The following is a 12,209-nucleotide window of genomic DNA, read 5'->3' on the forward strand; positions in this document are numbered from 1 at the left end:
ATTTTTGGTTAATCAGTTATGACTTAACTGAACCATCGGATAACTATTCAGTTTAATTAATGTAGTTACGGTTTGCTTAATTCGGTTAAAGAAATAAAGAAGCCTAATTAGGAAAAATCCAGTGTCTACAAATATGCACAATATTTGTAATCGTTTCTCAATTCCATTTGTAATCACATTTGTTTCTGAGTTCATAACAATAATTCGCCTTTCATTTTCGTTAGTTTCTTGTTCTTTGGATGTAATTCGTTTACACGTGCACTTTGGATTGTCAAATTTGGTTCTCTTTTTTCGCTTAACGAAATTGTGAGTACTGTGTTATGGTTAATCAACACAACATAGTAAAAGTATTTAAACTTTTATAGAAGAAAAATAAGCTAAATTATATTAATACCGGGCGTTAAGATTACGATAAAAGTAAGTGACACATTAATATCAGCTCACGTGATTAAAAAACCAGATTACTACATAGATTTGCAACTAATTTAGCATCAAAAGGCAGATAGATTTGCAACTAACTTGTAATTCGTTCACACACGCACTCATAATGAACTGCAAACTTGCACGGAAAGCACTTAAAGACCAAATCGTACCACAAACCAGTATCACACTTAGGGCAATAGCCATCATCCTTAATACCTTGTACAAATGTGACAAGGTGGGGTGATCACTTAACATAATTCTTCTTCCAAACTTGACATTTAAAAACTTAAAGATAATACTCCTGCTATAAGACAAACCTGACCGCTGTTCAAACTGAAGCTTTAGGGGAGCACAAACAGTGTGCATGGAGTGGGCACACATGCTGCAATGATAGAACCACGCTGCTGCCGGGTTAAACTCACGCTCACAAATCTCACAAAAGTATTCGCCAATATAGTTCTCAGCAGGATAGTACCTCAGAGTCAGTGGATGTTTATCGTACTTGTGACTTATCGTTCTAGGCAATAACAAAGCACAATTCAAATCCAGATAAAAATCACAAGTGGGACAACAAAACCCCATTCTATATATACCCTCCCTACATGCCTTACAATACAGTTTCTTATCTAGTGGTGAAGCATCGAATTTTAATAGGAGATGGTTAGGGTGGGCTTCATGTGTGATTACATCAGGTATGAAGCCACAATGGATATCCACACAATATTCACATTGTATGCATCCATATGCAAAACCATTGCAAGGTAACCTACAAATCTTACAAAAAAACACACCTAAGACGCTTTTAGGGATCTTTGGCAAGAAAACAACCGTATGCTTTGGATAGTGCTCCTGTATTTGAGACGGTAGCCTAGTGCACCACTCATGAAGAACAAAATCACAATCATGTTCGGAACACTTATAAAAGGGCATACTGGTGATTGGTCTCACACATCCGTCACAGAGTAGTTCCACTTTTTTCATGGGATCATGAAGAGAAACTGACCCGTTAAGGATTGTGTCTAAAAGAACCAGCGGGTGTGGATGACAAAACATTTCACCGTCAATCTCCCTTTTGATAACTAATTCACCTTTGTTTTTAAAATGGTGCCTGAGAAGGTTGACATTTTCATCAGCAAATGGACAGTGAATTAGATTAGGATAATCATCGTCTTTGAAATTTTGTAAGTTTTGCCAGAGCCTGATTAAGAATGAAATGTGGTAAGTTAAGTTCAAACTGACAAATAAAAAATCTACTATTAAAAAGAAAAGAATAAATAATAACCTGCGGGCATCAAGATAGAAGACATAAACGCATCTTTCCTTGAAGTCGCACAATCAACATGGACATAATATCGACATTTATCGCATTTGTAATGCCATAAGTAAGGACAGTTGTTCGAATAGAAATAACGAGGATCTTTCTCACAGACTCTGCAACGTGGAAAAAACTTAGCCTCGTCTCATAAAGGAATAATATGAAAGGGTAAGTATATGAGAATGGCTTAAATTCTCATTTGTAGACTGTTGGATAAGTAACTTGGTTGGAAGCAAAGCGCAACACAAATGGATCTTGAAGCAAGAGCATGTGGTACAATGGTAGAAGGTCCCACTATGTTCATCATTACAAGCATTACAACGAGATATCATCGGACCGAAACAACGTTGTAGTTGGTGAGGGTGACTTGGGTGGTCCATCTTCTGTACAGACATGGTTGCACAGATTATGTCCATGTTGAACTCGAATTCAGAACAATAGTAACGGTAGACCTTTTTTTGCTTAAGATGACACATATCACACTTCAATTCTAGTGGTACATGGTACAATGTAAGCTTGTGGTCGGGATGTAATGGGTGGTTTTGTTGGGTTTCAGGCAGTTCTGCGCAGAACTTGTGTAGAGAGTAGTCACATTTGTTACAGGTGTAGTAACATAGTTGAAATGAATAGATCTCTTCCTCACACATCTGGCATATGCCAAAATGGTCCTTCTCCACAATACGGTCTTCATCTTTATATTCATATTCATCTCCATCATCATTATCTTCTTCGTCAGAGTTTTTATCATCGTGGACAGGCTGCAATTGAACAAGGTGTAGCATATGCTCGTGACTGAAATGCTCAAGCTGTTCCATTGCAGCTACATTATGTAGAAAAAATACATTCGTTACAAAACTCACATATCCTCACATAATAATAAGGTTTATTTATAAAAAGAAAAAAGAAACCATATACTGGAGATCATGCCAAGAACACGAACTTTAATCTCAACCAGGATCGACTCTTTATTTTATTATAATTCTTGGCATTGGCAATCACCCCACACATATCTATTTATATTAAATAATTTTCTAAAGATAATATAACATTGATACAGAAGGAAAACGGGCAACAAGTGAAACCGATAAGCATAGTAATAAATTAAACATACCTCTTGACTCTTCGATTTTTATTAAACTTTTTTACTTTTCTCCATAGAACAATTAAAAAATACCATAAAAATTGACAACTATAAGTAATACTAATAATGCAGAAAACAAAATCTAAACTTCTATAACAAATTATCTGATGTTCTAGCTTAACCAAAAGACATCAGATTACTTTACACAGGGCATGTCCTACTTGTAGTATTATGCTCAACAGTGGCGGATTCAGAAAATTTTCTTACAGGAGTCAAAAGAAATTTTAGTCGCTATTCAGTTGACCATCGCTACATAATTTTTTTCCGATCCAGTTCGACCAGTCGTGCCAAGTAATCGGTATATAATTTTTTTGGTCTGGTTGGGCCCCTCCGATCGGCTAGAATCGGGTCGACTCGAGTAATATAGAAGAAAGATAATCAAACAAAAAAAAATACGTGAAACTTCATTAGAAATGCATAAATAAAATGTCATATGTCTAAAATTGTTCTTTACGGGTTTTCATCTTTCGAAGCTTAACAAAAACATCATATACTACACATGTCTTTTTCAATAAAACAAATACAACTATCGTTTAAATTCTCATCAACCATTTGATTACGCAAATCAGACTTCACGTAAAAGTATTTTCAACGTTTGTGGTTGCGACGGGTAATACGAGAGCTAGCCTCAATAAACGATAAACCAATACAAATGAAGTTCGTGAGCAAACCAACGTATGTAGAAAGTCGAAACATTTTCTTTGAATATTAAAGCTCTTATAATCCGTTGAACTCGCCTAACAAGTTACTTGCGCCATTGTAACTTTTTTTAAAAGGTTAAATGTAAATTGGGTTGAGAGTTTTGGGTTTGGATTTAAAACTTAGGCATAGATTGATTGGGTATTTGGGCTTAAATTTTTTCAATTAAACTCAAATTTAGTTATTTATATATATTTATATAAATGTAACTGTAAATTTGTAAATTTATTTTTTATTATGGTCGGTCTCGAAATTTCATGGGGTCGTTCTCGAATTTTCACATGGTCTTTTTGTCGTTCTCGAAATTTCACAGGGGTCGGTGTCAAAATTTTACAGGGGTCGGTCGAGATTTTAACACATATATACCACTAAAAAAAGTTCTCACATGGGTTGGCCGACACCCCTACTTAAAGAGTAGGTACGCCTCTGATGCTCAATTTTTTTAGAAAATCGCTAAACTATAAAGAGATATTTCATTAAAAGGTAGTGTTTATATCGATACAAAAGGCAAACGTGAAACAAGTTGTGCCACTATAAAACCGATAAGCATACTAATAAATTAAACATACCTCTTAGCTCTTGTATTGTTCACACAATGACTAATTAGGATTAACTTCCAATAGAAAGGATTAACGCTTGGGCCAGTGAAGATAGGAAAGGAAAATATTGTTTCTAGCCTTTCTATGATGTTTCTAGCTTTCTCTGTCAGCTTTTCTATGTGTGTGTGTGTATAAAAATAAAAAAGGTGTGTGTACAATTTGAAATCGTTAGACTCGGATTCAAATTTTAAAAACCGAATTCGAGTATTAGAAATCGAATCATGTCGAATTTCGAATTTTTCGAATCCGAGTTGAATACTGAACACCCCAGTGCTAGAACTAAAAAAGTTTAAAAGAATGTAAACATATTTTCTTATTAGTACTTATGTTTCATATTCACATATTTGCTTCTGAATATTAATCATCTGAATGAATAAAACTCCATAAACAAGAGACATACCTGCACAGTAGTATTGGCAAAACGGTGTAAAAAGAAGAGACTCATATGAAAGATGGATGTTTAGCGAATGAAGACGAGAACGGAATGCATGAATAAATAGTGGTGATGATTAAGAATATCGTTGATTACACGGAAAGAATCTGGGTTCAAAAGAGATTCTTGGAGTAATTGAATGGAAAGTAATAACTCATTTTTGTCAACTACAAGTCTCATGCAAATGTCTATAACTTCAAAAAAGATAATTATTGAAATAACTACAGAAAAAGAAAACGTTTTGATGCAGCGATATAAACAAAAATGAAGATCGAATCACGTTGATTCAGAGAATACCCGTGATGAGCTTTGAAACTCCCAAATCCCACCAAAAGGTTTAGAGAAAATAAAGAGAAAATTGATAATTATTAAAATTCAAGTTTGTCCATTCATATTACATAAGCAGCATATAAATAAAAGGGTTTAATACGAAATGGGCCGAACACAAACCCAAAAATAAAAACATAAAAAGTGCTGAAAAACATAAAAAGACCCAAAACTTTATTTAGAATGTGTTTTTGGGCTTCGGACTGGGGCCAAACGGGCCGTAGGGGGTTTGCCACAATGTGCTCCTCGTCTCAAGCTTCGATTTGACTGGTAATAGGCCTGAAACAGAGTTTTGTGGAGTTTTGTGGGCCAAGTTATGCCTGTTTTCGTGGGCCACCTTTTATAGCGTGATCTTGGGCCTCCAAATACATAATAGCTCGGTTTTCAATAATTGGGCCCACATCACGTTTAAATTGGATGTTTCATGTATTTATTCTTTCCGATCATGGTGGTAACAGTTTTTCAACCTACAGGAAAATATATCAACATAAAAAGGAATAGCAGCACATGCATTTAATAACCATTAAGGTGCTGTACTTGAATAATTTACTCATGTAAGTAAAATAAAAGCTTGGGCCGTTAAAAATAAATAATAATTAAAAAAAACTTGATTGACATCCTAATTGTGAGTTGTGATCAATAGGATGAGTTTATAACAAAATGCTAGATGCTATTAGTGAATATGTATGCAAACGAACTTAGCGTTTAAGGAATCACTTGTAATATGTTTGGTGGGAAATTTATTTATGTTTGGTTATATAATAAACGAATGGATATGGGTATTTATTTATTAATTTGTTTTTGTTTATTTAGTTACTCACTTTACTAGTGAGAGGTAGGGGATTCAAACCTCACTATCACTAATTTATATGGGAGATATGAGGGATGACCATGACTTGCCAGGGTTCGAGTCTTGATCTCACCCTGTTTTACCGGCTCCTCGTTGTAGTGCCATTTGGCGGGCGTGGGGGTCGGGTTTTATCCGATGAATCCCTCAATATGTGGACCGCTAGGGGCTTCCGTCCGTCCGGACTAGTGGCCGGCTCGGGCTACTTTTAGCCAATGGGGGCCGAGTACAGAGTACCTAGCGTTACTTAGTTGGTCGTTCAAAAAAAAGTTAAATGAACGTACATGAACACATGTCATGTTCGTTTGGGTTCATCCATTTGGTATCATGGTAGCGTTGATAGCTGAAAGACATGGTACATGCACCAATCGGCCGGTGTCCCAATGGTTGAGTGTTGTGTGCCTTATGTCCAAGGCTTGATGCAAAACTACCATCAAGCCGGGGGTCTCGCCGGAAGCAGCATCTCTATTCCTACGGGGTAGAGGTAAGACTGTCTACATCTTACCCTCCTCAGACCCTACCATAGCTTTGTTATTGGTGGGATATACTGAGTACGATGATGATGAATGTCCTGCTTGGGTGCGCACATATAATGTATATATGTGTGAACCCTCAGGTGGGCTAAAGTGAAATTGCACTAATTTTGACGTCGTTTTACTAATCTCGTGAAAACAACGTTAAAGTGGCAGAAGGTTAATCAGGTATCATGTGGTAGCGTTGATAGCCGAAAGATAGGGGTACATGCACCAATTGGCCGGTGTCCCAATGGTTAAGTGTTACGTGCCTTATGTACAAGGCTTGATGCAAAACTACCATCGAGCCGGGGGTCTCACCGGAAGCAGTCTCTCTATTCCTACGGGATAGAGGTAAGGCTGTCTACATCTTACCCTCTTCATACCCTACCATAGCTTTGTTATTGGTGAGATATACTGAGTACGATGATGATGATGATGTTTGGGTTCATTCATTTATGCTAGTTCATTTTGGTTCAATTGTGTTAGTTTATGTCTATTTAAGTTGATTATTTTACGTTCATTTATGTATTTTTTATAAAGTATTTACGCCCATAAAATTTAGTTTAGTTTTGTGAAATTATAATATCTTCTAGTGGACAACTTTGAAGAATAATAACCAAGTTTTAAGTTTGTTCTAATTAAGTCAATTATATTTTATTTTGTCTCAACTAAGTCACTAAACTTTTAATTTTATCTCAATTAGAGCATTCCCAATGGGTTCTCCATACCCATTTTCATTTCTAAAATTTAGAAAAAACATCCAAATAATCACTCCAACTCATTCCTTATCTCCAAACTCCATCTCTAAATTTTAGTAAAATGATATAGGAAGCCTCCAAATTTAGAGTGTTGTCACAATACTCTATTTCTAACTACCATTCTATAAATGTATATTAGAAATCAATTTATATTGAAAATAATAATAAGACAAAATAGTTAGGAGTTAAGATTATAAATGAAAGAAAGAGAAATAAAATATAGAGATGATAATGAAGAATGGGTTGGGGAAAGTTATTAGAAAATGATGTATAAATTAAAGAAATTATGTTTTTTAGTTATATTTTAAAGATGGAGATAGAGAATCCATTGAGAATGCTATTAAGTCACTTAACTTTCGGGTGTGTCTCTATTAAGTCACTCAACTTTCAGTTTTGTCCCAATTAAGTCACTCAATTTTCAATTAGTGTTCTAATACTAGCATTTTTACCTTCATGTTATATGTTTATAAATAACTAAAACGTAATTAAAACCAACATTTTTTACATTTTTTATTAGTAAATATGTCATTTAGGTTAATATAGTAGTTGTTCCCCACGTGTTAGAACACAAACTAAAAGTTTAGTGAACTAACTGAGACAAATTGAAAGTTGAGTGACCTAATTAAAACAAACTTGAAACTTGGTTACTATTGTATAGTGTTTTCCGTATCTTTTATTATAACTAGTCAAGTTATATTAAACTTTTAGACCCAATATATTGATTTTCATGTTTACTTTAATTAGTATTCGTTCGGTTATGTTGGTTCATCTATGTTCAACTATCTTTGTTTGTATGCATTCGTGAATCATTCGTTTTTTTATTCACAAACGAACATAAATGAACATGAACTCGCTCATCTTCTTAACAAATGAATTCAAACAACAAAACCCCATTCGTTTAATTATCTGTGTTCGATCGCCTGCTCAGATAAAATTAAGCAAACAGAGATATGTCTTGTTCTCATTCGTCGACAAGCCTAACAGGCAAACCTTATTTCTTAGGCCAAACATAGTGGGCGAGAATTTGAGCGAAATTGTGGAGGAACATCACCCCCCCCCCCTCCCCCGGGGGCAATATTAGGGCGATAGGGGGCAGGGTGAAGTTGTCACCAGAAAGAATGAAGAAATAATATTATTTTTATTATGACTGTTAACTACGGTCAAAAATAATTAAAATAATATATATATATATATATATATATATATATATATATATATATACCTTCTTCTCCATTTCATACACATTCATACCCATATTCTTCAAAAAAATATAGCATAATGAATCCTAGAAACAACCCGAACCAACCGAATCCCGTGGAACTCACCGCTACCATGACAGAAATCATCAAAAAACACGAAAAGTTTGCCGAGGAACTCAACGATACCATGAGACAAACCAACAAACAACACAAAAAGATTGCCGCTATGATGAAATTGCGGGAAATGAGTAAAGAATACGAATCCCTCAAAGCGGTCGGGTTACACGAAGAGGCCGCATTGTTGCAACGACGACGAGTTGAAAACATGCGCGAATATTATAGATATTAGTTTTTTTTGTTATGTTTTTTTATTATTTTTAGTTATGTATTTTTTTTAGTTATGTATTTTTTTGTATTTCTTTTTAATTTTAATACATTTTTATTTTATTATTTATTTTTCTTGGTTTTTATTTGTTTAGTTTAATTATAAAAATAAAATAATAGAAAAAGATATTGTGGGCCCATTTTGTAGCCCCTACACCATTACACCCCAAAAACAAATTCTCACATCTTACTGACTGGGCGCCACGTGTCGCAATTCGCCCCAATTTGTATCTCCTTCACAATGCATAGCCTTATAGCTCAGGTGTGACAACAATTCAAATTCCATAACTAGCACATATGCTATAATGGAGTTGGAAGTTTTAATCGTGTTGGATAGACGGGTTGGTGATCTACACAAGATACATGCGTGTTTAAACATATCTTAATTTATTCGTATTAAAACGCAACTCTAACCCATACGACAAAGGTCCAGGGTCCAACACATACAAGAAACATTCAACTTAGAATTAATCAAGAATAACCCAACACTTAATCTATAAATAAATGCAACTTACATAGCCCAGCTCAACGAAGGCTACATCAAATATAAAAATGTGAAACACGATGAAAACATCTCACCGAAGTCTTTCAAAATCTATGATGTGTAGAAAGAAGGAAAACTTGATGCCCGCCAGATCAAGTCATGCAACATGCGTAGAAGATTGAACTTTGTAGACGGTAAAACATGAATTAATCTGACATAGAACATCATACACGTACTTTTTTATTTTTAATATGTTTTGTCTGATTAGATATTAATAAAGATAACATTACTAATATGTAATATCAGATTTCTTACTATTCTTGAAATAATATCATGATAACATGCATAAGGAGTATTTTAGAACATTTATATAAATATTATTACGATCATTGAACCATAGCATTCACTACGTAATTTTTCTTTTTCTTGCCGGGTGGATTTTTTCTTCACCCTCATTTACATTGCAAAACTAAAAAAAAAAAATTTTTTATTTGTTATAATATTTTTTAATATATATTTTCCATTTTCAACTCTTAATAACATTAAATATCGTTATAAAAAAATTAAAATCTGAACTATGATTGCCTACTGGCTACTTGTCTCTTGACCCCATTTGCCAGCCACCAATGAACACATCCACCTTAAAGATTCAATCATAAGAAATTGTTTTAGACTAATTATCTTAAGAAATAATAATACCAATCTAGGATAATAATCTAATATTATTTTGTTATAGTCCAGTCGTAATCCACTATAATTCATCATCCCAAACCTTTCCCCTTTGAAATGAATGAATGGCCCAGAAGTTTTGTTTTATATTAGTACAACTTATCTTCAAATCCAGTTGTCATTCACATCTTTTATTATCCAGACATCATCATTTTTGTTTATATATGTGCCAATGTGACTTCAATATTTCAAATTTCAAAAAATTAGTATATTTGTTTACGACTTTACAAGACATGGCCAATCAACCTCTAAGGTATATCTTATGTTGATCAAATGAGAATCTTTTATGTTAGTTATAGAATTATTATAATAACATTACTATTTTATTGTTGCAACTTAGAAACTATTGAATTTTGCAAGTTGAATTTGAAATTGTCATATCTCATACGGTCATTCTCGCAATTTGTACCCAAATTCGATCTTGAACACATAATATGAGTGGGTCAGAGATTGTAAACAATAATTTGGATGCGCCATATTTAATTCATATATTTTTTTTCCTTATAAATTAAACTACCGAGCGAAAAATGTGGGTAGACCTCGGCTTGGCCCACACAAAGGTCCATCCATGTTGTACCAGTATCTGGTAATCATTTTTCTCAAATTCGGTATTCGGTTTTCTCGGTACTGGTAATTTCTTGGTATTTCGGTATTTGGTAACCCTACCATTTTCTCGTTTTGCATATAGGAGTTGATATGTTGGAACATTTTGCGTATTTCGGTTTCGATATAATAGTTCATTGATTATGAATAAATTCGATATTACGGTACAGTATCAAACATTTCTAATACGGTAACAATCTCATCCCTAATTTTATATGCCTTTGTACCTGCAACACAAAATACAACAAAAATTAGTAATCTACAAATAATTCCAAAATAATAATATAATAATAATTTTTTCAACCGCCACACGAAGAAGAAGAAGACGAATCCGGACAAAATCAGTTACGACGGAGATGGAGATAATGTAGAGACGTCACATAAGCCGGAGGATAACGATTAGTAGTATTAGTGGTCCACCAGAAGAAAAACGACAAACGGAACGAGTACGGTGATACACAACTAACGACGTTACGGCGATATGATCAGCTGATCGTTGAATCGTTGAAATCGTTGAATCGTTGAAAACTTACCGTTGAAAATAATTGATTCATCAAAAACAAACACCAAACAAATCATCATCTTATACGATTCAAAGTCCAGTCAAGTCCAGTCTAGTCTTACACATTGCATCCTTCAGGTTTTCATTTTGTTTATATATATATTTAATTTAATTAAAATTGATTTTATAGATAGATGTATTGATTTAAAATTTTGTATCATATAATAATAATAATAATAATAATAATAATAACCGTTCGATGTAAGTAAGTAACTAGATCTAGATCTGTTACTGCCAGTAGTTGCCGTTATGCACGAGGTAACTCCGGCTAGGGTTTCCGTAACCATACGCATAACAGTTAACCTTTCCGGCACCGGCGGATTTGATGTACTGCGGCGTCACCGGTGCCTTTGAGAGGTGATAGAAGCAGCGGTTTGCGGCGGCGAGAGGCGATTTCGGCGATCCGGCGGATGATGAAGATCCGGTGGCGGAGATCTTGAGAAACGCTTTGATTTTGAGAGATTTGGATTGACGAGTGGATTCACGGTCGTATACTTCGATTAGGTTAACGAGATCTTCGTCGGAAGTGACGGTTACGAGTGCGTCTAGATCTTCAGTCGGTAATTGACACCGTACGGTTACGCTTGCTGAGCTTGAGCTTCCACATAAGTCACCGAGCTTCACTAGTAAGTCTGTTATTAAATGTTAATCATAACTAATTAGATATAAATTAATAATAATAATAATAATGATGATGATGATAACTGACCGGAGAAAGAGATGGAGCGGTCAACGGAGAGGAGGCGAGTCTGACCGCCGTGATAACGGAGTTTGCCGTCGGGATAACGAGGGAGGATTTTGCCGTTATAACTGCATAGGAATTTGATGGTGGAATTAGGTGCTGACATGGTGATTGGTTAGTGGTGAGTTTGTTAGAAGGAGAAGAAGCTGTGTGTGTGTTTTGTTGTGTGTTGGCTTCTTCAAGCCTAAGCATGGTGCCATGGGAGGGTTATATATAGGGGTTATGGAGGAGAGAGGTGGTGTGTTATGTTATGTAATCATTTAATTTTAGGTGGCTTTTATTACTTTAATGTTATTAATTTTATATTATTAATTAATATTAATAATTAATAGTATTTCACCACCTGTCGTGTATTCGGGCGAATGTTCACAGGTGTTGGCCTTATCTGAGGGTTTTCCCATGATCGGAATACGAGTGTATCCTAATCTGATGAATTTAGCAAGTAGCTT

The 12,209-nt window shown here is 34.7% G+C and overlaps 1 protein-coding gene across 1 annotated transcript; it reads right to left on the bottom strand.

The window, feature by feature from the left end:
• Window positions 1-10,971: 10,971 nt before the first annotated feature.
• Window positions 10,972-11,912, bottom strand: LOC143531713 (RAF-like serine/threonine-protein kinase PRAF). The gene is made up of 2 exons (XM_077026955.1): window positions 11,728-11,912; window positions 10,972-11,650 (listed from the first exon to the last, which is right to left on the bottom strand). The coding sequence occupies exons 1-2, from the start codon at window positions 11,864-11,866 to the stop codon at window positions 11,247-11,249; spliced, it is 543 nt and encodes a 180-aa protein (XP_076883070.1). The 5' UTR covers window positions 11,867-11,912; the 3' UTR covers window positions 10,972-11,246.
• Window positions 11,913-12,209: the final 297 nt, after the last annotated feature.

Source organism: Bidens hawaiensis, unplaced genomic scaffold (assembly GCF_021521415.1).
Source record: "Bidens hawaiensis isolate Kalapana, Puna unplaced genomic scaffold, B.hawaiensis_p1.1 tig00009224_1, whole genome shotgun sequence".
NCBI lineage: Eukaryota > Viridiplantae > Streptophyta > Magnoliopsida > Asterales > Asteraceae > Bidens > Bidens hawaiensis.